A 27162-nucleotide genomic window follows, 5' to 3' on the forward strand; every position below is an offset into this window, starting at 1 on the left:
CCCCATAACCTTTGTCCATTATGTCCACTTTTCCCAATCCAATGCCACCTCTTCTATGTGGACACTGGATTGGTTGTGTCCATTGCACCTTTATGTCAAGAGGAGGCTCAGATTCCACCTGGATGCTGGATGCAATCCTCCCATTTTCAGTTGTAATCACTCTAGGCTCCATGGTGTGGTGGTTGTCCTTCTTCACCTCCATCTTAGCTGAGTGTGGTAAGTCCAATAAATCAGATTGTAGGTGCTGGAGTCTGTTGAGGCTCAGGATCTGGCTATCACATTGTCAGTCCAGAGATTCAAATCCCCTAAATATATCTTAAACCCCAACATTAACTGCACCTCCAGCACATTAGCATGAAAGTCTTATGAAGGGAGATCCCATCTGAGTCCAGATTCATCACACATAAACACCATTTCCAAAGAGGGGCCATCTGCCCTGGTAGTTAACCCCATCGGCCATGACCATAACTCCCATGGGTCTCTTTAGCCCTCAAAGGAACCAATATCAGGGGGTTGTATCTGCTTTATCTGTCTCTCTGACTCTGCTCAGTTGTGCATGAGGGCAAACCTTCTGCCAGCCTCCAGACTCTTTTTTAGAAACTCGTAGCCATATAAACTCATTTCTCCTTTCCATTTCCCCCTTACTTTAGGTCAAACAGCATTTTAAAGTCATGGTATTTTATGTAGACATGGATATTCTGCTGATCCGCATTGAACCTTCCGTATAAGGTCATTTTCCAGTTGCATCATCAGTTGGTAGTTGATAGTGGTCCCTCGTTGCCAGGGAGGCTCATCCCCGGGTGTCATGTCCCACGCTGGGGGGAAGGCATTGCATTTACATGCTGAGTTTGGCTTCGAGACTGGCCACATTTGAGTAACATGAAGGCTGACAGAAGGAAATTCCCAGGCACAAAGTTGCTCTAGGCCTTGTTATTATTTTGGGTTTATCAGCTCACAAGCATAGTCATTAGTATCAGGGGCTCACTGTTGAACCCTCACTCCCTCCCGGTCCCCACCACTGTACCTGGGAGACTGTCGCTGCTCCCCTAGGGACCACGACAGAGCATCACTGGCCAGGAACCCAGTACCCCCCCTACTGTGGTTTTTAATTGTTGCCACTATGAGTATATCCAAACATTACCATGCACCCTGGACATATGTTCTGTACAGCTCCCTGTCAGTCATATATCACCTGTCATTGGTATCCCATACCAGTATCCCTCCATTGCCATTGTTGAAACACTCTGTGATCCAGAACTCCCCGAAATTTGAAGCCCAATATAATGTCATGGTCCCTTACTAGGGAATGGCATATAGCGATGAGTTTAAAGGATAGATAAAGAACTTGGATAAAGTTAGATAAAGAACTTAGATAAAGAATGTTGACTTGAAAAAATTCCACATCCTATTTTTTTCTTTTTTTTTCTTTTTTTTTTTTTTTTTTCCCCCCCCCCCCTAATTATTCAGCTTTTCTTCACAGGAGTCCTAGACCACAGCAATGTATATATATAATATACAGCACTCCCACACATCCACCAGAAAACCTTTTCCCTTCCACAGTGATACTCTTACGCCCTATTCATATCATATTTACTTAAAGTGATGTACAGAGTCTGAGACATTAGCTTTCTAACAAGGTGACATCTGTGTTTACATTATGGTGCATAGTTTAGGATACACAGTTCTTTACATTTTTAGTTATCCTATGTTTTACATTATGGTTTACATTATCAGTCTGTCATCTCCTATATGTTATGGTGTAATATTACATGTTTTATATCCATCCTTGTGTACTCTCAAGAAACTCCTCTCTTACCCCCCATTTACTTTGGTTCCACACATTTAACGTCCATTTTCCCTTCCACCTTGGTGCCCTCAGTGATAGCCAACCTCCGTTTCCTGAGGAGCCACTTCCAGAGATAGATGGAATAGTGTTCAGGGCCTAACTTGCTCAACTGCCCCAATGCCCTGGGAGCCACCCTTTCTCTCGAGGGATACAGTTCCCTCTATTGGATAGCATTAGTCCTCCCCAGGATGTGGGTCCACCCCCACTTTCACTACTTGGGTTTCTACCCCATGGTGTCACCCACTCTGGCAGAATGAGCATTTAGACATTCCCCAGGAGCCCGTCCTGCATCAGACCCTCCCCTCCGAGCATTCTAAACAGGTAACCCTCTTTATTATATTTTGATATGATTTTCTCGGCATTTTACTCTCCACCAACACCTGACCCTCTCCTGGTTCGTATGCTACCCCTCCCTCCCCCCACTTTTGGGCAACGTTACCCACCCGTCCCTCCCCAGCCACCCTCAAACCCGCAAAGCCCCAAGCAAAGGCAACCCCTTGCCCCCCTTTTATCTCTTCTTTGTGTTCATACTTACCACCATCTCGTCTTAAATTCCACCCCTGCAGACATCGGCTCATATCCTTCCTCCACCCTCCGATTTCCTGCAAGCCTATCGTTCAGTCTCTTGCTATCTAGGGCAGCTTGTTTATTTCATATCATTGAGGTCATGTAGTATTTGTCCTTCAATGTCTGGGTTGCTTCACTCAACATAAGGTTCTCAAGATTCATCCATGTTATCACATGTGTTTGTAGTGTGTTTGTTCTTACAGCCGAGTAGTATTCCATTGTGTGTATATACCACATTTTATTGATCCACTCGTCTGTTGATGGGCATTTGGGTTGATTCCAACTTTTGGCAATAGTGAACAATGCTGCTATGAACATTGGTGTACATATATTGGTTTGTGTTTTTGTTTTCAGTTCTGCTGGGTATATTCCCAGCAGTGGTATTGCTGGGTCATATGGCAAATCTATGGCTAGTTTTTTGAGAAACCGCCATACTGTTCTCCAGAATGGTTGGATCCTTCTGCATTCCCACCAGCAGTGGATGAGTGTTCCCCTTCCTTCACATCCTCTCCAGCACTTGTATTCTTCTGTTTTTTTCATAGCTGCCAATCTTATGGGTGTAAGATGGTATCTCATTGTGGTTTTGATTTGCATTTCCCTGATAGCTAGAGATTTGGAACATTTTTTCATGTGCTTTCTTGCCATTTGTATTTCTTCTTCGGAGAAATGTCTGTTTAAGTCTTTTTCCCATTTTTTAAATGGATTGTTTATCTTTTTATTTTCAAGATGTAGGAGTTCTTTATATATGCAAGTTATAAGTTTCTTATCAGATATATGATTGCCAAATATTTTCTCCCACTGTGTGGGCTCCCTTTTTACTTTCTTGACAAACTCCTTTGAGGTGCAGAAGGCTTTAATTTTGAGGAAGTCCCATTTATCTATTAGTTCTTTTGCTGCTCGTGCTTTTGGTGAGATATTCATAAATCCATTACCTATTACAAGGTCCTGTAGATGTTTCCCTACACTGCTTTCTAAGGTTTTTATGGTCTTGGCTCTTATATTTAGGTCTTTGATCCATCTTGAGTTGATCTTTGTATAAGGTGTGAGATGGTAATCCTCTTTCATTCTTCTACATATGGCTATCCAGTTCTCCAGACACCATTTGTTGAATAGGCCACTCTCTCCCAGTTGAGAGGGTTTGGTGGCTTTATCGAATATTATGTGGTTGTATATGTGAGGTTCTATATCAGAGCTTTCAATTCGATTCCATTGGTCTATATGTCTCTCCTTATGCCAATACCATGCTGTTTTCACCACCGTAGCTTTATAGTATGTTTTGAAGTCAGGTAGTGTGATTCCTCCAATTTCGTTTTTCTTTTTCAGTATGTCTTTGGCTATTCGGGGTCTCTTTCCTTTCCAAATAAATTTCATAGTTAGTTTTTCTAGTTCCTTAAAGAAGGCTGCATTGATTTTTATTGGGATTGCATTGAATGTGTAGATCAATTTTGGTAGGATAGACATCTTAATAATGTTCAGTCTTCCTATCCATGAACAAGGAATAGTCTTCCATTTATTTAGGTCTTCTTTGATTTCCTTGAACAATCTTGTATAGTTCTCAGTGTATAAGTTCTTTACCTCTTTAGTTAAATTTATTCCTAAGTATTTGATTTTTTTATTTACTATTGTGAATGGTATTTGTTTCTTGATTTCCTCCTGATCTTGCTCATTATTGGTGTACAGAAATGCTACTGATTTTTGCGCATTGATCTTATAACCTGCGACTTTACTAAACTCATTTATGAGTTCTAGAATCTTCCTTGTAGATCTCTCAGGGTTTTCTATGTATAGGATCATGTCATCTGCAAATAATGAAATTTTGACTTCTTCCTTTCCAATTTGAATGCCTTTTATTTCTGGTTCTTGCCTCAGTGCTCGAGCAAGTACTTCTAAGACAATGTTAAATAGGAGCGGCGACAGTGGGCATCCTTGTCTTGTTCCTGAGTTTAGAGGGAAGGAGTCTAGGATTTCTCCATTGTAAACAATATTGGCTTTAGGTTTTTCATATATACTCTTTATCATGTTCAAAAAATTTCCTTGTATTCCAATCATTTGGAGTGTTTTTATCAAGAAAGGGTGCTGTATTTTGTCAAATGCTTTTTCTGCATCAATAGATATAATCATGTGATTTTTTTCCTTCAATCTGTTTATATGGTGTATTACGTTGATTGATTTTCTTATGTTGAACCATCCTTGCATACCTGGGATGAATCCCACTTGGTCGTGGTGTATAATTCGTTTAATGTGTTGTTGAATACGATTAGCAAGTATTTTGTTAAGTATTTTTGCGTCTAGGTTCATTAGAGAAATTGGTCTGTAATTTTCCTTTCTTGTGATGTCTTTGTTTGGCTTTGGTACTAGGGTAATGTTGGCATCATAGAAGGAGTTGGGTAATGTTCTTTCTGTTTCGATGGTTTGGAATAGTTTCAGCAGGATTGGTGTCAGTTCTTTCCGGAATGTTTTATAGAATTCACCTGTGAAGCCATCTGGCCCTGGGCTCTTCTTAGTTGGGAGATTTTTAATAACTGATTCTATCTCTCTGCTTGTGATTGGTTTGTTAAGATCATCAATTTCTTCTTTTGTCAATATGGGCTGTTTATGTGTTTCTAGGAATTTGTCCATTTCCTCTAGATTGTCATTTTTGTTGGAATATAGTTTTTCAAAATATCCTCTTATGATAGTCTTTATTTCTGTGGGGTCAGTGGTGATATCGCCTTTCTCATTTCTTATTTTGTGTATTTGCATCTTCTCTCTTTTTTTCTTTGTTAGTGTTGCTAAAGGTTTGTCAATTTTGTTAATCTTCTCAAAAAACCAGCTCTTGGTCTTGTTTATCTGTTCAAGTGCTTTCTTATTTTCTATTTCATTTAGTTCTGCTCTTATCTTTGTTATTTCCTTCCTTCTTCTTCCTGTTGGGTTACTTTGTTGTTGTTTTTCTAATTCCTTCAAATGTGCAGTTAGTTCTTCAATTTTTGCTCTTTCTTCTTTTTTGATATATGAATTTATGGCTATAAACTTCCCTCTCAGTACTGCTTTTGCTGCATCCCATAAATTTTGGTATGTTGTGTTATCATTATCATTTGTTTCAAGGTAGTCATTGATTTCTTTTGAGATTTCCTCTTTGACCCACTGTTTTTCTAAGAGTGTGTTGTTTAATTTCCAAATCGTGGTGTGAAATCTGGGCTTCTTTCCCTTGCAAATCTCCAGCTTGACTCCACTGTGGTCAGAGATAATGTTTTGTATGATTTCAATCTTTCTGAATTCGTTCAGCCTTTCTTTGTGGCCTAGCATATGATCTATCTTGGAGAATGATCCATGTGCGCTTGAGAAAAATGTATATCCTGCTGTGTTTGGGTGTAGCGATCTATATATGTCTATTAGATCGAGCTCCTCTAATATACTATTAAGATGTTTTGTTTCTTTGGTGATTCTCTTTTGAGATGTTCTGTCCAGAGTTGATAGTGGTGTATTAAAATCCCCCACTATAATTGTAGATGTATCTATTCTTTCACTTAGTTTTTCCAGCGTTTGCCTGACGTATTTAGAGGCACCCTTGTTAGGGGCATAGATATTTATGATTGTTCGATCTTCTTGACAGATTTTCCCTTTGACTAAAATGTAGTATCCTTCTTTGTCTCTCACAATTGTTTCACATTTAAAGTCTATTTTGTCTGATATTAATATAGCTACTCCTGCCTTTTTTTGGTTATTGTTAGCTTGTATGATTGTTTTCCAGCCTTTCACTTTCAATCTCCATGCGTCTCTGGGTCTAAGATGTGTCTCTTGTAGACAGCATATGGATGGGTCATATTTCCTTATCCAGTGTCCCAGTCTGAATCTTTTGATAGGTGAGTTTAATCCATTGACATTCAGTGTTATTACTATCAAGGAATTATTTGTGTTAGCCATATTTTGATTGGATTTGTGTTTGTCATATTTTGTTTGTATATTTTTTTTTTTGTCTTTTTTGTTGTTGTTGTTGGTCTTATACTCTCCTCCAACTTTGCCTTTCCTGTTTTTTCCTTTCTTCCTGCAGAACTCCCTTTAGAATTTCTTGAAGGGGAGGTTTCTTGTTGGTATACTCTTTCAGTTTCTGTTTGTCTGCGAATATTTTGAACTCTCCATCATGTTTGAATGCTAGTTTAGCTGGATAGAGTATTCTTGGTTGGAAATTTTTTTCCTTTAGTACCTTGACTATATCATACCACTGTCTTCTTGCCTCCATGGTTTCAGAAGAGAAATCAGCACTTAATCTAATTGAGCTTCCCTTGTATGTGATGGTTTTCTTTTCTCTTGCTGCTTTTAGGATTTTCTCTTTGTCTTGAGCATTGGATAATTTGACAAGTATATGTCTTGGGGTGGGCCTGTTGGGGTTTATGACTTGTGGAGTGCGCTGTGCTTCTTGGATATGTACATCTGTCTCTTTCAGTAGATTTGGGAAGTTTTCAGCCATTATTTCCTGCAACACTCTTTCTGACCCCTTTCCCTTCTCTTCACCTTCTGGAATGCCTATAATACGTATGTTTGAGCGTTTTGCATTGTCATTCAGGTCCCTAAATCCTAATTGGATTTTTTCTATCTTCTTATTGACCCCTTCTACTATCTGTTTGATTTCTGATGTACTGTCTTCCACATCACTAATTCTCTGCTCTGTCTCTTCTAGTCTGCTGATATTTGCTGCAAGTGTATTTTTGATTTCTTGAACTGTGGTGTTCATTCCCATCATATCTGTTATGTTTTTGCGTATGTCTGCAATTTCCCCTCCAAGTGATGTCTTCATGTTGTTAACCTCTTTCATTACTGCATCAAATTTGTCGGTGATAAATGTTCTGAGATCTTTCATTGCTTGTGCCAAGTTTTGCTCCCCTTCGTGATTATTGGTTTGTTGATTGGATTCAGCCATGTTTTCCTGATTATTGGTTTGGTTCGTAGATTTTTGTTGCTTTCTGGTCATCTCTTTATTTTGACGAATTTAATCAGTTCCTTAGCTTCTTTGTCTGCTCTTGGAGGTTAATTAGTTGTTATTTTTGCACAGGTGTTATATCTTCTCTTTGTCACTTTTTTCTTCTTATTCTAGTTACTTGTTGTTGGTTAAGTTCACTTTAGAGGAAAGTATTAGTGTTGGGGAAAGGCAATTGTGTAAGCAAGGGAAAAGTGTAAAGTTGTATTGGTGATGTATGTTAATAAAGCAGGAATATGAGATCTGGAAGTATGGAGGTTAGATTCATGTAGATTGTATAGAGTTATAGCTGTAGGTAGAGTACCTTTTATGAAGTTGATGACTGAATTTGGGAGGAATATGGTATGAACTACACAGCTATTGTTTTCATGAGAGAGGGAAAAAGAAAAGAAAGGTAATAGTTTCAAGAGTGGATAATAGACAGAAAACAGAACAAAGGTATTAGAAATTAAGAGTTAGACACTTTGTGGATCAAAGAACGGGAGGTGGGGGGTGGAATATAGGAGAGACAGTAGATGATAGTGGATATCAAGATGCAGGGGAAGGGGGATAGTGTAGGTAGCCTAAATCAGTTCACACAGAAATGAGGCAGTGGAGGATGGGAAAACCCAGCAAATGTGAGGTGTTCCCTGTAGCACCTATTGTATACTTGAATTAAAGTAAAAATAAGTGGAAGATGAGGGACAAGAGGGAAAGAGAAAACCGAAAAAAAAAAAAAACTAATTATAATAAAGAAAAAAGAAAGGCAAGAAGAAAGGAAGAAAGAAAAAGAGGATGGGCAAACGGTGGGGAACGGATAGGGAGAAGAGAGATACAGGTACACACGTGTCACAATTGCAACACTATCTAAAACAACAACTTCCCCCCGCTTTGCCCTAAAACCCCCCCCGTCTGTCTGCCCAAATGGGTCTGCAAGCACCTCCCTTCCCACAAACCCCCAATAGGCCACCCAGGGCCCACGAACTCCCCAGTACTGCAGATGCTCAAAAAAAAAAAAAAAAAAAAAAAAATTAAGTAAAATAAAAAAAAAAAAAACAAAAAACAAAAAACAAAAAACAAACAAACAAACAAAAAAAAAAAAACAGAAACCCCTCCGCAGGCCCGGCTCCGCCCGCCACGGAGGCTTGGACCGGCTCTGCCCGGCTCCTCACGCCGCCTTGGCCTGGCCTGGCTCCGCCCAGCTCCGCTCGCTACAGCGGCCCAGCCGGCTCCGGCGTCCACCTCCCGCCACCGCGGCCTGGACCGGCCCTGCCCGGCTCCGTACCCGCCGCGGCCTGACCCGGGCCCGCCCGGCTCCAAACGCTACCGCGGCCCGCAGCCGGGGCCTGCACCGGCCCCGCCCGGCTCCAAGCGCTACCGCGGCCCGCAGCCGGGGCCTGCACCGGCCCCGCCCGGCTCCAAGCGCTACCGCGGCCCGCAGCCGGGGCCTGCACCGGCCCCGCCCGGCTTCAAGCGCTACCGCGGCCCGCCGGCCCCGCCCGGCTCCAAGCGCTACCGCGGCCCGCAGCCGGGGCCTGCACCGGCCCCGCCCGGCTCCAAGCGCTACCGCGGCCCGCAGCCGGGGCCTGCACCGGCCCCGCCCGGCTCCAAGCGCTACCGCGGCCCGCAGCCGGGGCCTGCACCGGCCCCGCCCGGCTCCAAACGCTACCGCGGCCCGCAGCCGGGGCCTGAACCGGCCCCGCCCGGCTCCAAACGCTACCGCGGCCCGGCTCGGCCTGGCTCGGCCCCGCCCGGCCCCGCTCACCGCCGGCGCAGCGCGGCCCGGCCTGGCCCAGCCCCACCGAGCGGGGCTAGATGCCTCGTCTCCGCCTACCCAAGAAGGGAATCCTCTACAGGTAGCTGGGATCTCCGTGTATATTTCACAGACGAATCCTCTCTGTTACCTTCCCTCCAAATCGATGTCCAGACACCTCCGGACCAGCAAAAATCCCGAAACAATCCAGTCCCAAAGAGTCTCCAACGCCGCCCAGCCAATTCCCTGCAGAAGACTCTAACAGGGATGTTCACTCAGCCGCCATCTTGCCCCCTCTCCGTGTTTTGCTTTTAAAGGACATAGAGTTGAGGACCAAACCTCATGGGCTCTGAAAAGGGACCCAGTCATCCTGTCACTGATGCCCTACCATGCCGAAGATTCCAAACACTCTAGACCCATACTACCCAGTGTTTACCTGACTGTGTAATTATATGCCCCACAATATGCCAGCTGACCAGAACCAACACTGTTTTGTAGCTTGCTTGAATTTAAGATTACAGTAAGCAATAAATAGGTTTTAAATTTTCCACAGTCCTCCTACCATTCCTCTCCTTTTTTGATCTTACTTCCCACCCTTAAATCAAAACTAATCAAAATAAAACACAGAAACAAATAAACAAAACATTACCACTGTTCTCGCCTTCAAGCTCCAGGTCCCTTTGAACCAACATTTCACATACATAGCAGGTTGTTGAATTGGACCTCCACATTCCCAGAGTGGTCCAGGATGTGGACAAAGAGGTGATAAGCACCCAACATTGTAAGTGATCCATAAATAGCAGTTAAGGAGTAGGAATCCTCTAGGGCTTCTTTAAATGAGATGAATCTAGCTTTGCCATCCCAGCCGTCTCTGGAGTAGACCCCACACAGGCTATATGGAGCAACAAAGGTTGGGAAAGGAGAGTCAAGGGAATCTTCAGAGATGGTACTGAGTCATTAGCTTGGACAAGCAATCCGTTCATTGCCTTTTCCTCTCCTTCTCTCAGACGGATGGGTGAGGGTACATTTCTCCACTCAAGCAAAAACAAAAACAGACCAAAAAAAAACCATCACAGAGTTTGGAATTGCTACAAGAAGGGGACTGGCTTCTCTTTCCAAGTTGAATGTCTGCAAATGCCACACCTTTGCTGGGCTACCTATGCCTATCTGAGTAAGGGAAAGGAAAATTAGAGAGAAAGCAGGGCAGAGAAAGAGGTGATAAATGGAACATCCTTGGTGTGGAAGGATTAGGAAGTTTCCCAGGGACAGTTGGTTTCTGTGGAAAGATAAGCTTGTGCCAATTTGCTGGAATGCTACCCAAGAGAGCAAGCCCCCAGGTAGAAGCAAAGAGGTCACCAACCCAGGAGGAGCTTCCACACTGGGACACTGTGATAGGAAGGTCTTCCGAAGGGCAGCCATGATCTCATATGCGCATCTCGTGAGAGAATCAACAGTCAACCTGACAACTGTCGCGAGTGGTAGGAACATCCCCAGAGGATGCAACTGCACAGTGAAGTAAAAAGTCTGCCAAATTTCCTGCCTAACCTCTCCTACCAGCCCCAACAGTGAGAGAAGGTAGAACAAGGTTGGGAGGAAGAGTGAAGCCAAGCCCCCACTACTCCAAGGGCCTCAGGCTGGAGCCTTGAGTAGAGGAGGGGACCTTTAAATGAATAGGAGTCTGAAGCTTAGGACTGGCTTCTTAGATATCTGAAATCTACTGGAAAGATATGGTGACCAAGGTGTTGTTAAGGGTCAAGAAAAAAGACATCCATGAGAGTATGAATGAAAGCAGTGATTAGGGAAAAACAAAGTCGGTTCTGCATCAGGCTTCCGCCTGGAAGGTTCAAGTCTCCCAACAATCCCTAAAAACGTACCTCTTCCATGGGCTTAGCTCTATGTCAGAATTACACAACAGTTAAAGTTTCCCATGAAATCTCAGGTAATGTTTCACAGTAGTATGTGCTCAGGGAAGGCATAGAACTTCTTCAATATTGAGAAAAATCAAGAACACTCCAGGGTTAAATGATAAGGATTAAGGAGATAGGAATAATAAGGAGAGAGGAAAAGCATAACAGATAACAGAAAAATTAGATTCCATAAGATAAATAGAGCTTTTCAAATTTTTAAATATTTAAATTTTTGATAACATTGGGAAGAGTGTCCAATCAGGCCCTTTTGTTTATCTGACCTCACACAGGTATTTCATTCAGCCGAAATGCAACCCAAATGACAACTGGTTTCACCTTTACACACTGAGTGATGCAGCTGTAAAGATTTTACCACATTTGAATATTCTGCCTGTGGATGTCAGTCACCTTAAAACTTCAAAGGCTGAGCTAGAATCCAAAAGCCTACAATTGTAGTTTACCTAGCTTAGAAGGCACCTAGGGTTTTGTCTTCCTCCCAATGCCTGCTCTGGCATTGACCACCTCCCCTTCTTTCTGTGAACTGCTTCCCAACATACACACACATGCGCGCGCACACACAGACACACACTCACAGCATGACACACCTCCCCGGTCAGATTAGAGTGGTCATCTTCTCACATGCCTTTGCCTCCCTGGCCTTGACGGTTGGTAAGGTGACTTGAGTGGGGCAATCACAGTTTCCTATCCTCCGGGGAACTGTATTGTCCTGGGCCAGCTAAATTAATCGGTTTGGACTTCCTGAACTCTTTCCTCGTTTTTTGTTTTTGTTTTGAGCTAATGATAGAAAACAGAGCTCTTTTCTTCTCTGGTAGAAAACCCAAGCCCATGTGACCAGAAAATGCCAGCAAACATGTGGAAGAAGCCAGTAAGGAGCAGAAGAGAATGAAGCCAATGCAGCAGACACCCAGAGGAGCAAGACAGTGTGAGTCCTGATGGCATCTGGGGCCCCAGATGCAGACGTGTGTGCCCAAGGCCAGCTCCCTCCTACCCAATCTGCAGTTTGATTACAGGAGCTTTGTTTTGTCTAAGTTTGTTTGTGCTTGGTTTCTGTCCCTTACAACCCAAACAGTTGAGGCTAATAAAGATACATAAAAAACACCCTTGGGCTGAACTATGAGAGATAGAAGAGAAGGGGGAAGTCCTGGTCTAGAAGAAATAGGTAGGGAGCAGGACAGGAAGAGGTGTTATGGACAGAGAAGAGACAAGACTGGAAATAACTGATCAGAAGACAAAAGAACAGATATCCGAAAACATATTGTTGGCTAAAGAGGGATTATTAGGACATGAAAATGAGCTCTGGACATTTTTATGCCCTATCAGAGAACAGACTTTTATAGAAAAGGCCGAAGAGCTCAGTAAGTCTTGAAGAAATACAAAATCACATAGAGAGGCCCTGGGCTGTTCAAAAGGACCCACATATGACAGTTTTTAAAGGAAGACCTAACAGTGTTGCTTTTACTCCTTATTTTTGCCATGGAACTCCTTCTTCAAATGAAATAATACTTTTAAATACCAATATATAATAGAGATAAAAACAATGAGTGATGTACTTGAGCAATTTGAATTTTTATTGCTTTACCCCCAAACACAAGGCTTGTGGAACCCCTGAAGTCCCTCAGGAAACATTCAAATTTTGTAGAGCACAGTATGAAAACCAGTGGCCAGGAACACACGCCTATATGCATGCAGAGTCCACATGCTCTGCACTGTGCTTCAGGACAGCTGACACTCTTCAGCAAGAACAATAATGGTGCTGAAACACTGTACTTATAAAAAGTGAGGAATTTACAGATACTTGGTACTTCTAGAAGGAAAACAAACCATATACTTTGCTGATATAAACTACCTTTTTCTTATTTGTTCCTACAGAATTGTCGTGTGCCTAACAACTGCACTAGTGCTCTCCTCAGTCACACACTAGCTATGATTTTGTCAGAAATTTCCATTTATATTTAATGCCTGTATCTTGTAATTTCTTGAAAAGGACAAAGACATAAGTCCAGTCAAGGCCATAAGACTGCTTTGCTCCTAAGAAACTGTCAGCCAAATTTCTCAGGGAGGAACTGGAAATGAAGTGAGAGACATTGATAAATTTCCCTGCTGAACAATCAATAAAAGCTCCACCATCCCTCTCAGACTCCCACTGTGGAAGCAAGGGCCGTAATTACATTGTCAAAAATTCAAGTTGTCCAGGCTGACAGCGACCCACTGCCTTGAAAAGCAGCACATGATTGACAGTCAGTCTGGGGTGGAGAACCTGGACAGGCAGACAGGGTGGCAAGAACGAAAGGCAGGTGAGAAATTTCCTTACAGACGACATGCACCCAAACCCCAGACCGCCACTCTCAAGGAATCCTGAGACTCTTTAGTCATACTGACGTATCAGAGTCAGCAGCCCACAGAATTTACTAAGCAATCTGAACCGCACCAGATTCAGAACATGCCCTGTCCAGATTGATCCTCTCAGACAGAAACAGATAGTGTGTGTGGCTGTGCCTGGGTGCATGTAGACAGAGGTGTGTGTATGTGACTTTGAGAATGTACAAGTTTTTCTACATTAAAAGAAAAACATGAAAAGCACTTTCAATGCCATCTTTCCTCATGACAGCCGCAGAGCAAAACCTGTTTGCCTGGCGATTCTAATCTGTGATAAAAATCAGGAGTATGGAAGGGTGACGAGGGGCCACAGTGACGATGAGGTAAGAGGGAGACTGTGAGGAAGGCAACATTAGAGCTGCAGATCCTTTTGTGTGAATACATGTAAACCAAGCAGGACTTAAAGTAGAATCTATCAGTTCTCCTACCATTTGAGGTGAGGAATAAAATGCCTACAAAATGCCACATTTGCTGGGCACTGTTGTACTTCTTGCTATAGTGGGGCCCCAGCAAATGGTTTCTAAGAAGCCTTTATTGTAACCATGCCCAGAGATGGTGGTATTCTGATTTCCTGGCTGTTAAAACAAATACCATACAAGGGGTTGGCTTAACACTGGGAATTCACTGACTCAGGGATTCAGAGGCTGGGAGGCCTCCTTGGATTGGTATCTTCTGGCTGGTTGGCAATCTTTCGGGTTCCTTGGCTTTTCCATCATGTGGCAAAGCGCATGGCGGCGCCTTCTCCTTTCTCTCCTGGGTTCCTTTGACGTCTAGCTGCTCATGGCTTCTCTCTTTCACACCCCATTACCTTTGCTTAAAAGGACTTCGCCATGTTGGGCTAAGGCCCACCCACATTCAGTTTGGGTACAACTTAACTAGTAACATCTTCCAAGGTCCTATTTACAAATGGGTTTACACCATAGGACCAGGGGCCTTTTGTGGGAGTGTTGGTCAATCCCCAAACAGGTGGCTTACCACTGCTGGGAAGCAGCTGTATGCACCAAGAGAGATTAAAATCAAAAGGTGTTCACTGGGTGGTGGAAACAAAACATAAACTATCTGGGAATACTGTTACTTCATCATCTCCAAAGGGAACAACCTTCCTTTTCTTTGATAAAAGGAGATAAACAAGAAATATTAATGAGAGGAAAAAAATCTCTATGAAGATCTGGCCCCATGTCAAATTTCACCACAGAAGCCCCCACCTCATCCTTACCTCAAAGGGAAAAAAAAAGAGGGGGAGATAATTGGTGTTGGGTGTTCCCTGCTTTGGGAGTGGGGAGATGAATGCAATCAAAAAGCAAAAACTAACACTTGTTGAGTGTTTACTGTGTGCTTGACACTCTGAGGCATTTAACAAGCACAAAGTCTGTGAGGGAAGACCTGGTTTTTCCTGGTTTTATAGATTAATTTGCCCAAGGTAATAATAACTAACAAGTGGAAGAGCTGGACTGATTTCTGATTCCAAAAGTATTAACCACTAAAACCGGTTCTCTAAGTGTAGTCAATGGACCACCTGAATCAAATCCCCTGAGGGTCCCATTAAAATGCATATTCCTGGGCCCCACCTCAGGTCCCTGACTCCGATGGTAGGGATGAGGCCCAGAAATCTGGAGTTTTAAAATCTCCCCAGGTAAGTCTTCGATACACTTAAGTTGGTGGATCTCCTGCCTACATTTTCCTGGGAAGCTGAGTGAATGGTCAGTCATTAGGGGCTTTCTGGGTGCACAGCCGTGAATCAAGTCCCTCACTGTTTTTGCATACTTGACAGCAAAAGAAAATGAGTTTTTCCCTAAAGCACCAGTGTCACAAGATCCACCTTTGGCCCTGGGAAAAGGCCAGTGAAATTACGTAACGATTTTCACCATGATATACCACCATGCCGGAGGGGAAATCTGTTTGAGGCCCCAGGTGGTGAGGGCTAGGTGAAGGAGAGGATTGATGAGCCTTAGGGTGTGACTGTGACTCTAATAGATTCATCAGGAATGGAATCATTCTCACGAAATGGCAAAGCTCTTTTCTGCATCACATTTCTTGCAAATGAATGAAATACAACAGCATTACATCAGAAAGGAAAATAGCTTGCTTTCACCTGCGTCCAATGTACAGGCTTTGTGGTTTCCATGATCCAAGTCACTCCTATTTTGAAAGGACTTTGGGGAATGGCCTATGCCAGGGGTTCTTGACCTTTTGTGTTCCATGGATACCTTTGCCAGTCAGGAGAAAATCAGGGACCCCTTACTAGGTCCACACTATCCTGTGTATTATTTAATAAATATATCACACCCGTGCCAACACGTCCCCACAAGAATAATGATTTTTGAATTTCAGTTCAAGCTCCGGACCCCCTGAAATCTTTTCACAGACCCCCTGGAGGTCTGTGGACCCCTGGTTAAGAACCCCTGCTCGAAGCAGTTGTTGGTGACAGCCTAACCTTGGGAGAATTGGGAAAAGAGGAGGGGCCAGCAGAAGGTGAGTCAGGGGTGTAAGAGGAGGGGAGAGGAGAAGAGGGAGGAGGGGAGCAGATGGAGAACAGGTATCTGTACTCTCAATACCCAGTAGCATCACAGGGCTAGAGGAGCAATATTTTTTTTTCCTTAACATTCAGAATTCTGGAAACATATTAGAAGCATCTATTTTGCCTTCTTTGTCCAGTATTGATTGTAAGCAATGGCAGTAGGGAATTTCATAAGTTGACAACTGATTAAACACAAAGGCTTATAAGTACAGGGTATATTGAAAATATAGGTACATAAGGGTATATTTATGAACTTTTTCACTGGTCCTTCATACTGGAACAGGATAATGAAAAGTCGAAATAAAGGCAGCAAAAGAATTAGGAGCATTTAATTCTTCATTTGAATACTTGGTTTGGGACACCAGACCATCTCAAACTAACTGTATGCTAGGTAATCGTATCAGTCAGTTTGCACGAGGATGTGCTGCAGTTACAAACACAAATCTCAGTGACTTGTGATTACAAAGATTTATTCCTCATTCACATATATGACCACAGTAGTTCAGCTGCAGGTCTACTCCATGTTGTCTTCATTCAAGTTCCCAAACTGAAGGAGCAGTCCCTTTCTGGGAAAGATTATCCTCAGGCAGAAGGAAAAGAAAAAATGGCCAAAGCATGGCAATGGCTCTTCATACTTCTGCTTGGCCACTGCATATGTCACCTTACTCACATTCCATTGAGTAAAGCAAGTCCATGGTTAAGCCTACTCTCAATGGGGCTGCAGGGTATGCTCCACCCACAGGGATGCACCGCAACTCACCTGACATTGGATGGAAGTACATAATGCCCTTGCAGGAAGAGGAGAAAATAACTGAGAATCATGGTATACTCTATCATAGGCATCAAAACAATTAATATGTCTTATTTAAAGAAATAGTGCCCATGCTCTGATTGACATTGTTGCCTCAGCAACTAGCAGCCAAATGATTTTAAGATAGTTTTATAGTTTTCCCCATTGCCCCCACACTGGCAAAACACAGTTCTAACTCATTTCCTCCGGTCAATTGCCTCACTTACCATGCAGAGAAAGAGTTCCATTCCTCACAGCTAAGAATTTGATTCCATATGGAAAGAAGGGAGCAGAGTGGGAATTCCCATAGAGTTTGATCTGAGCTTTGCCTTGAAAGGGCTTGTCCTCAGATCCAATCCGGAGCTCTCCACCATCAGACACAAGGATAGAGTGTGCCCTGAGTTCAGTGGGTTCTGGATCCATGAAAATCAGCTTGCCCCCTAATAGCCAAAGAGAAAATTGTTAGTCCATAGAAGCTCACCTTTTGACAGCTCTGAATCCTCTTCATTTCTATACTTTATGTTAATTTAGCTTCTCTTCTAGAAGCACAATAGAGTGGATCAGATACCCGAGAATAGCTAAACCAGCCTAGGTAGGTTAGCTATCAAAAATGGGCAACCCTACAATCTGCCCTTCTTCCCAAACTATTTCCAATAACAATAAAAGGAGCCTAACACGGAATCCTCTTTAACTAAGAGATCATATATGTTACCTTCCAAACATAACACAGTAAAATGTATATTATGACCATGTTCTCCCTTTCTCTTGGCTCTCATGATCAAATAATCATGAGATACTTTCTACTTCTATTCCTCTCTGATAAGGACATAATCTAAAATATGGAAGGAGTTATATGTTAAGATATTCACTGCAGATTTATTTATAATACTTTGGATGATAAAAACCTAAATTTCAGCAATTTATGACATTTTAAGTCAGAGATGAGATCACTATTTTTCCCATTTTACAGAAGAGAAATCAAAACTTCTACAATTCGAGTGAAAAGAGAAAAAAGTAAAGGAAATCTAGAAGACAAATGGACAGGAAATAAGGATAGAAGAAAATATGCCAAAACTATAAAGATTTATGGCAAAAGGGGGAGTAATCATGGGCAAACTTCATGGCATTTGTAGCATTTTAGCTGACCACAATCTCTTGTACATTCTTTCGATAATAAATTCCTTGAGGAATTGCTCTGCCCATTGTATGCAGTTGAGTGGGACTGTCAGTCAAGGCACCCTGTCCTACCACAGCCTGAGTCATGTGCCTAGGCTCCAAAAGAAATCTGGAGCAAAACGAAGACTGGAGAAGTTATCTCATTAATCCCGGTGGTGGCATCCTGAAGAAACTGGGATGAATTTCTGCCTCTGAGACACTCACGCACCATTCCCTCCAGAGTGTCCTGATGCCTGTCTACTTCTGAACCTGATTTTCAAGACTTTCAATGAATTCCATAAGCTACCCAATACGTATAAAGTTCCTTTTTAAAGGAAAGTTGGTTTCTGTTATTTGAAACCTAATAACCTTAACTAAGACACATATAGGTTTGTTCTAATCTCCAAATTTTTGACAACGTAGGAATATATGTTACAATTACTTTATGTTATGAGAGACAATTCTTAAGATATGAAAAAGGCATTTTCATCTTTATGCCCCTCCTCAAAAGCATCTAGAATATTTACATACCACAAAGATTTTTCTCAGGAACACCGGAATAATCAAAGCTTCCATCTAAACACTTGAACATGAAATGAGCTATTAAATCTGAATCCAGCCTACAAGTGATTTGAAAAGCTCTGGACTAAAACACAGTTTTCAGAGCTGTGACTTTATATTAGAAATACCACGAGTCTGAAAAAGCCTAGAGAGGACAATCCCCAGACACAAGTTCCAGGTGTGGCTATCAACTATCTAGCCACATACTGTTGATCTTTTCATCTCATACATGCCTATTCCTACCAGGCTCCAGAACCCCTTAAAGTCCATTTTAATTTATGTATCTCCAGATTATCGTGTTTATCTCAGTTCCCAGGATTTCCCAATCTTGCCTCCATTCTCACCAAAGAACCAGGCATAGAAGAAGAGATAAAACAGGCATATAAAATAAATGGATTTGGTCACAACCTGTTGAATATTGACCTTTATTGTTCACGACCTGAGGTTTCTGTGCAGACTCTGGGATACCTTATAAATATTTGAGAATGTTCAGCAATGGATCTTTTTACCTTCCTTGTTATCACACTTTTCATCTTGACAAGCACTGTTGAAGTTAGGCATATGATCTACAATGGGCCTGCCACCTTATTTCTGGTTCCACTGAACACTAAGAGTCTGGTACATGGAAATCTTGTGGCCACAAAGCATCCAAGAAGAAAGTGAAAAGTGAACTCAGGATAACTCATGATCTGTCCTTTGAACTATATCTTGCTCATGTCTGTAGTCATATCAGATTCAATTGCCATGATTTCTGGTATGGTGTTTTACATAGAGGAAGTGCTTATTATAATAATGATGAATGAATAGATGTTCTTTGCTGGATATAAAGGGTAGTGATATAGGGCACTGCAAAAATATAGAAACTTTAAAAGAAAGCTCAAAAAACAAATTCCAAGGGAATTGTTAATGACAAGAAAAAGGAAAACATTATAAAACAGAGGCTATAATCAGGTAGTGTCCACAAGATGTGAAACAGCTAACTAATAAAGACTAAGTGTTAGAAACACATTTGACTTTGTGTAAAAAAAAGAGCTAGAAAACAAACTCATTTGCAACCATTTATTTTGATGTTTTAGAATTGTATGCTCAAAACTCTTGCCTCTACATATTTAGAGTAAAATGATGGAAGCCAGAGAAGCTTGCCCCACATCTTGTGGGGAGTGGATCATGGATACAATGGCCACGGGAATTGTTGTAGAAACTGAGATGCTTTTGAAGGTATGAAAGGAGGAATTATTAACAGTCACTGCGGGACAAACTAGAACTGTGCCAGGAAGTCATAGCCATCCTAGTCATAAAGCTTAGAAGGGAATCCAGTCCCTGTGATTCCTAGGCAGGTCCTCTGTTCCTTCAACTATACTGTCCAGAGTCTATGATCGCTGTGTATTATGACAGCAAAAAAAGGTAAATTTCATTTCATGAGAGCATAAAGGGACATGCTATTCAGGTTAGAGAGTGAAACAGGAAAGTGGAAAATCCCACAAGTTTTATTGTTAAAAGGCAACACCAAACAACAACAACAACAAAACATCTAAAGGAAAAAAAACCAGTTGATAATTCCCCAGATTCCCTAAGTATAGGAAAGACAATCCTTCCTGAACCCAACTATCTGGGATAAGAGCGCCGCCTTGTGTTCTACTCAGTTGTAGACAGGACTCTAGAAGAGGTATGACCTGAAGTAATTACCATGTCTTAATCATTATTTATTCCCTATGTTTGGCATACTACATAACACATAGCAGATGCTCAATAATTATCTTATGAATAAATGGAAAAATCATTGTCAACCTTTACTGTATCACCATATCATCATGGTTTCTGTATATCTCTACACATTTATTTCCCTCATTATATACAAAAATATAATATACAATCTGTCATCTTTAAAAATCCTCACCTTACCCTCAGCTACCAACCCTCAGCTATTACTTCAATTCTCTGCGTCTCTCTATATAAACATTCTTTTTTTAAAAAATCTATACTCACTGTCTGTTTTCTCCTCCTCCCATTCTTTCTTTTTTTTTTTTTTTCTCTATCTTTTTTTTTTTAATTTTTTTATTTTTTATTGACTTTGTAATAATATTACATTAAAAATATATATGTGAGGTCCCATTCAACCCCACCCCCCCACCCCCCCTCTCCCCTCCCCCAACAACACTCATTCCCATCATCATGACACATCCATTGGATTTGGTAAGTACATCTTTGGGCACCTCTGCACCTCATATACATTGGTTCACATCATGGCCCATACTCTCCTCTATTCCATCAAGTAGGCCCTGTGAGGATTTACAATGTCCGGTGATTACCTCTGAAGCACCATCCAGGGCAGCTCCATGTCCCGAAGACGCCTCCACCTCTCATCTCTTCCTGCCTTTCCCCATACCCTTTGTCCATTATGTCCACTTTTCCCAATCCAATGCCACCTCTTCTATGTGGACACTGGATTGGTTGTGTCCATTGCACCTTTATGTCAAGAGGAGGCTCAGATTCCACCTGGATGCTGGATGCAATCCTCCCATTTTCAGTTGTAATCACTCTAGGCTCCATGGTGTGGTGGTTGTCCTTCTTCACCTCCATCTTAGCTGAGTGTGGTAAGTCCAATAAATCAGATTGTAGGTGCTGGAGTCTGTTGAGGCTCAGGACCTGGCTATCACATTGTCAGTCCAGAGATTCAAATCCCCTAAATATATTTTAAACCCCAACATTAACTGCACCTCCAGCACATTAGCATGAAAGTCTTATGAAGGGAGATCCCATCTGAGTCCAGATTCATCACACATAAACACCATTTCCAAAGAGGGGCCATCTGCCCTGGTAGTTAACCCCATCGGCCATGACCATAACTCCCATGGGTCTCTTTAGCCCTCAAAGGAACCAATATCTGGGGGTTGTATCTGCTTTATCTGTCTCTCTGACTCTGCTCAGTTGTGCATGAGGGCAAACCTTCTGCCAGCCTCCAGACTCTTTTTTAGAAACTCGTAGCCATATAAACTCATTTCTCCTTTCCATTTCCCCCTTACTTTAGGTCAAACAGCATTTTAAAGTCATGGTATTTTATGTAGACATGGATATTCTGCTGATCCGCATTGAACCTTCCGTATAAGGTCATTTTCCAGTTGCATCATCAGTTGGTAGTTGATAGTGGTCCCTCGTTGCCAGGGAGGCTCATCCCCGGGTGTCATGTCCCACGCTGGGGGGAAGGCATTGCATTTACATGCTGAGTTTGGCTTCGAGACTGGCCACATTTGAGTAACATGAAGGCTGACAGAAGGAAATTCCCAGGCACAAAGTTGCTCTAGGCCTTGTTCTTATTTTGGGTTTATCAGCTCACAAGCATAGTCATTAGTATCAGGGGCTCACTGTTGAACCCTCACTCCCTCCCGGTCCCCACCACTGTACCTGGGAGACTGTCGCTGCTCCCCTAGGGACCACGACAGAGCACCACTGGCCAGGAACCCAGTACCCCCCCTACTGTGGTTTTTAATTGTTGCCACTATGAGTATATCCAAACATTACCATGCACCCTGGACATATGTTCTGTACAGCTCCCTGTCAGTGTTATATCACCTGTCATTGGTATCCCATACCAGTATCCCTCCATTGCCATTGTTGAAACACTCTGTGATCCAGAACTCCCCGAAATTTGAAGCCCAATATAATGTCATGGTCCCTTACTAGGGAATGGCATATAGCGATGAGTTTAAAGGATAGATAAAGAACTTGGATAAAGTTAGATAAAGAAATTAGATAAAGAATGTTGACTTGAAAAAATTCCACATCCTATTTTTTTCTTTTTTTTTTTTTTTTTTTCCCCCCCCCCCCCCTAATTATTCAGCTTTTCTTCACAGGAGTCCTAGACCACAGCAATGTATATATATAATATACAGCACTCCCACACATCCACCAGAAAACCTTTTCCCTTCCACAGTGATACTCTTACGCCCTATTCATATCATATTTACTTAAAGTGATGTACAGAGTCTGAGACATTAGCTTTCTAACAAGGTGACATCTGTGTTTACATTATGGTGCATACTTTAGGATACACAGTTCTTTACATTTTTAGTTATCCTATGTTTTACATTATGGTTTACATTATCAGTCTGTCATCTCCTATATGTTATGGTGTAATATTACATGTTTTATATCCATCCTTGTGTACTCTCAAGAAACTCCTCTCTTACCCCCCATTTACTTTGGTTCCACACATTTAACGTCCATTTTCCCTTCCACCTTGGTGCCCTCAGTGATAGCCAACCTCCGTTTCCTGAGGAGCCACTTCCAGAGATAGATGGAATAGTGTTCAGGGCCTAACTTGCTCAACTGCCCCAATGCCCTGGGAGCCACCCTTTCTCTCGAGGGATACAGTTCCCTCTATTGGATGGCTCATTCTGCCAGAGTGGGTGACACCATGGGGTAGAAACCCAAGTAGTGAGAGTGGGGGTGGACCCACATCCTGGGGAGGACTAATGCCATCCCATTCTTTCTTGAACACCCTCATGTAAGGCTATTTTTTTTTCAAACAAATCTTTAAAGGATACCAGTGATGCCCATATGGTCAAATCCAACAGTCAATTCCTCAGTCTCCATTTTCATTGAATTATTAGCTGCATTTGAGGGAGCACACTACCCTTCCTACTTAAGACACTTTCCTACTTGGCCTTTGGAGTATAGCTCCCCTTAGACTCTGCCCTATCTCCCTGGCTGCTCCTTCCCAATCCCCCTTCTGTGTTTTTTCTCTCTCTCTCTCAATTTTGTTTGCCTTATGACCTTGCTACTCAAAGTATGTTCCAAATACCAGCAGCATCAGCAGCACCTGTAAGCTGGTTAAAAATGCAGTATCTCAGACTCTATCCCAGATCTCCTGAATCAGTATCTATAGTTTAACATACTTCCCAGGTAATTCCTATGCACATTAAAATTTAAGAAACCCTTCACTAAAGTACAGTCCTTGGACTATTTTTCTTATCCTCTCATCTGGTCCTATGGTTTTAAATAACACCTGCAATCTCATAATACCAGAAGGTATATATCTAACCTTAATTTCTACCCTGAACTCCAAAGTCATACATTTAATTATCCACAGGACAACTGTACTTGCATTTTTAATTAAACTTTTTTATTTTAGGGTAATTGTAGATTCACACTCAATTGTAAGAAATAATATAGAGAGATCACATGTATCCTTTATCCAGTTTCCCCCAATGGTAATATCAGCAAAACTATAATACAATTATCACAACCAGGATAGTGATATTGATACAGTCAGGATACACAACATTTCCATAAGCACAAGGAGACTTCATGTTTCCCGTGTAAAGCTACACCCACTTCCATCCCATCCCAACCTCAACTTAACTCCTGGCAACCACTAATCTGCTCTACAGAGCTATAATTTTCTCATTCCAAGAATGTTATATAAGTGGAATCACTAGTATATAATCTTTTGGATTGGCTCTTCTCACCCAGCATAATTCTCTGGAAATTGATACAGGCTGTTGTGTGTTATCAATAGTTCAAATGTTAACTTCTCATGAGACCTTCCCCCTCCAATCTATACAAAACAGTATGTCCTAGCCCTTAACTCAAATATGTTTTCTGCATAACACTAAACATTAGGCACATTATTTATATATTTTCATGTTTATTTTCTACCCTTCCCCCATTAGAATGCATACTTCATCAGGGCGGAACCTTACCTGTTCTGTTTACTTCTACATTACTAGTGTCTAGAACAGTGACTGGTACATAGTTGGCACTCAACATAGAATTGTTAAGTCAGTGAATCCATTGTTGTGTAGTAGTTTGATATTATTGACAAATTCCAAAAAGAAATATTGGATTATGTTTGTAAACTGATCTTTTCCTGAGTACATTAGATTATACTAGATTCAGAGATTTACTTGATTAAGTAATCAGGTAAACCTCTTGTGCCAGTAGGTCATTGAGTCCCCACCCCTTGGTGGGTGAGGACTCACAGATAAAAGACATGGCAAAGGACAGAGTTAAAGAGTTCTTAATGTTGGAGTTTTGATGTTGGAGTTTGATGCTGAAATCTTAAGCTGGAGCCCTGGGAAGTAAGCACACAGAAAAAAGAGAAGCAAGCCCCAGGAAGAGAAGAACCCTGAACCCAGAAAGAAACAAGCCCTGGGAAGAGAAAAACCCAGGAACCTGACCACTGACAGAGATTGGCAACCATCTTGCTCCAACACGTGAAAAGAGACTTTGGTGAGGGAAATAACTTATACTTTATGGCCTGGTATCTGTAAGTTCCTACCTGAAATAAATACCCTTTATAAAAACCAACCATTTTCTGGTATTTTGCATCAGCACCCCTTTGGCTGACTAATACAGGTTTTATCTTTTCAGAAAATCTGGCTTAAGTGCCCAAATTTCCTTCTTACAAAAAAACACCCATGCACACACATTTACTCACATTTTCTCAGAAAGGATGTTGTCATTACACTTAATCAATAAGCCTAGGTATTGTCTCAATGAGCTTAAAGTAGACAAAGGATGTGGAGAGAGCAAAGTGTCAGAAATGGCTCTAAAGCAGTTTCTAATCTAATCTGGAAGGTCTTGGTTAGGGATTCTTAGCCTGTCAAATCTACTCTTAAACCCACTGTGCCAAATTATTGAGGATTTTTGTTCCTGTCCCCAAACCACAACTGAAAGTCAGTACATACCCTTAAAGTCGTTACACACCCTCTTATGGAATGAGAAGCTAAGATACCTTTAGTCATTTTTGTTTACTTCTATCATAGTAGAGAAATAGTGATCAATAAATGTTTGCCCCAATAGTCAAATGTGGAAGCCACTTCATCCTTGACCTTCTGTTCTAAGATTTCTCTTCATCTTTCCTCATCTCTTTTCATCAAAACTTCTAGTCTTCAATCCTAAATCTCAAACCATACACCATCACCAACAGGTGCAAAATCTTTGCTTAGACTAGACCCCTGAATGCACTCTTTCTTCCCAGCCAAAATTCAGAATGGCATACCCTACCTAGGGATCCGGTTTCTCCAACTGCAAAATGGTGGATGCTAAGAGTCCCTGACTCAGAGAATTAAAGTAGGATTCAAAAATAATGCTTGTAAACCCCTGGAATGTGGTTTGACACCCATTAGGCCCTTAACGCAATGTTGTCTGCTACATTCGTCACACCCATCATCTCCCTTCCTCCCATTATTGCAATCAGTGCTCAATTACTACAGTTGCTCCATCACTTTAGCAAGACTAGACCATCTACTTTCACATTACCCTGTTTCTCGTCCTGGCTTTCCTTCTAAAATATGACATGTACATCATACTCTTGAGTGAACCATACAAGGAGCAAGAAAAGATCCCTTTGGTAATCTCTAGGCTTAATGCCAGAGTGGCACATTGCTTACTACACATCCATTTGGGCCTTCTGACAATATTTGCTTTAACGTTCTACTCCATTGTCAGTGATACATAGAAATGCAATAATAACTATGAATCCTGCTGGGAACAAGAAGTAAGACATGTGATCTGTGTTGACAGGTCAATTTTTTTCATGTTTACTAAAACCATTTCACTCAAAACGCAAGGTTATTAATTATCTTCAACTAGTGGGTCATAGATTTGAATGGCAAGGCTCCCTCATTATAAACACACTGGAAATTCAAACTGACCTTCAAGAGCAAGCTCATGTCCTAACTCTGCTATTGGATCTGAATGACCCTCAGTAAATCCCTCCCTCTTTATATGGTTACCAAATCTGTCCTTCTCACCATCTATCCATTGCTTCCTCATGAGTAAATGGAAGTAGAACCACATGCCAGAATTTGCATCTTTTAAAATGCAGTCAGAGGTGCATTTGACACTGATGGAGACATGAACTCTTGCTTTCCTGACCCCACCTATGCCGTAGTGACTTTAAATTTCACTTGAGAAAGATAACACATGCACAGCCTAGAATTCAAATAAGACTACAGTGGAAACACTACAGTGGAAAGATTTTACTGACCACCAAAAATCTTTAGAGAGGTTGTCCAAAATGATGAAATGATCTTTGAAACAATCCTGTGAGGTCAACATCACACTTGGCATTTCACAGAGCAGAGAGTTTGGGTTCCAGTCCAGAATCCACAGAGCAAGCATTAGAACCCAGGACCATTGGACAGAAATGCTCATCTTCTATCTCCTTCTAAAAATTCTGCCAATTAGCCTTATCATTCATTAGGGAATGTTTTCATAATTGTGTTCAAGTAAAAACATGTGCTAATCTAAGTCAGTCTGCCTATGGCTTGTTTGTATATGATTTATTTTAATTTTGTTAATGTAGATATACCTCTCCTCATTCCAAAAAGGATTTGAGGCAGATTACAAGGATTAGTGGATAAAAACATAAACCTAGGCTTTGTCCTTTGTAGCAGCAAAGCAAAAATAATAAAAACACTGAAACAGGTTTGCAGAAATTTTAAAGCAGCATTTACTGACAGGAAATAATAATGACACTAATGAAGAAAGAGAAGCTCAGCCCAAAGAAAATGAGTTTTTCTGTTGGCAAGTGCTACAAACAGGATTAATTAATTAATACAATAAATTGTTTTTCCCTGCTAAAAAAACATTCCGTACTCATTTTATGAGCAGCAAGTATGAGGAAATCTAGGTAAGTTAAGAGTATGAGGAATTCAGCTATTTTTGCTGATATTACTGATAAACAAAGTGTAAACTTCTTTGTATGAAAGAATGTTAAGTCTATATTT

General features: G+C 41.6%; 1 protein-coding gene across 9 annotated transcripts in view; it reads right to left on the reverse strand.

Moving 5' to 3' along the window:
- PKHD1 (PKHD1 ciliary IPT domain containing fibrocystin/polyductin) overlaps window positions 1–27162 on the reverse strand; it is a 568785-nt gene that overhangs the window by 369906 nt on the left and 171717 nt on the right. For all 9 annotated transcript variants that reach the window (XM_058306868.2, XM_071218516.1, XM_071218517.1 and 6 more), the window contains one exon: window positions 16939–17151. In XM_058306868.2, the coding sequence (XP_058162851.1) occupies window positions 16939–17151 (213 nt within the window). The remainder of the gene's footprint in view (window positions 1–16938; window positions 17152–27162) is intronic.

This window comes from Dasypus novemcinctus, chromosome 11, assembly GCF_030445035.2.
Source record: "Dasypus novemcinctus isolate mDasNov1 chromosome 11, mDasNov1.1.hap2, whole genome shotgun sequence".
NCBI classification, from domain to species: domain Eukaryota; kingdom Metazoa; phylum Chordata; class Mammalia; order Cingulata; family Dasypodidae; genus Dasypus; species Dasypus novemcinctus.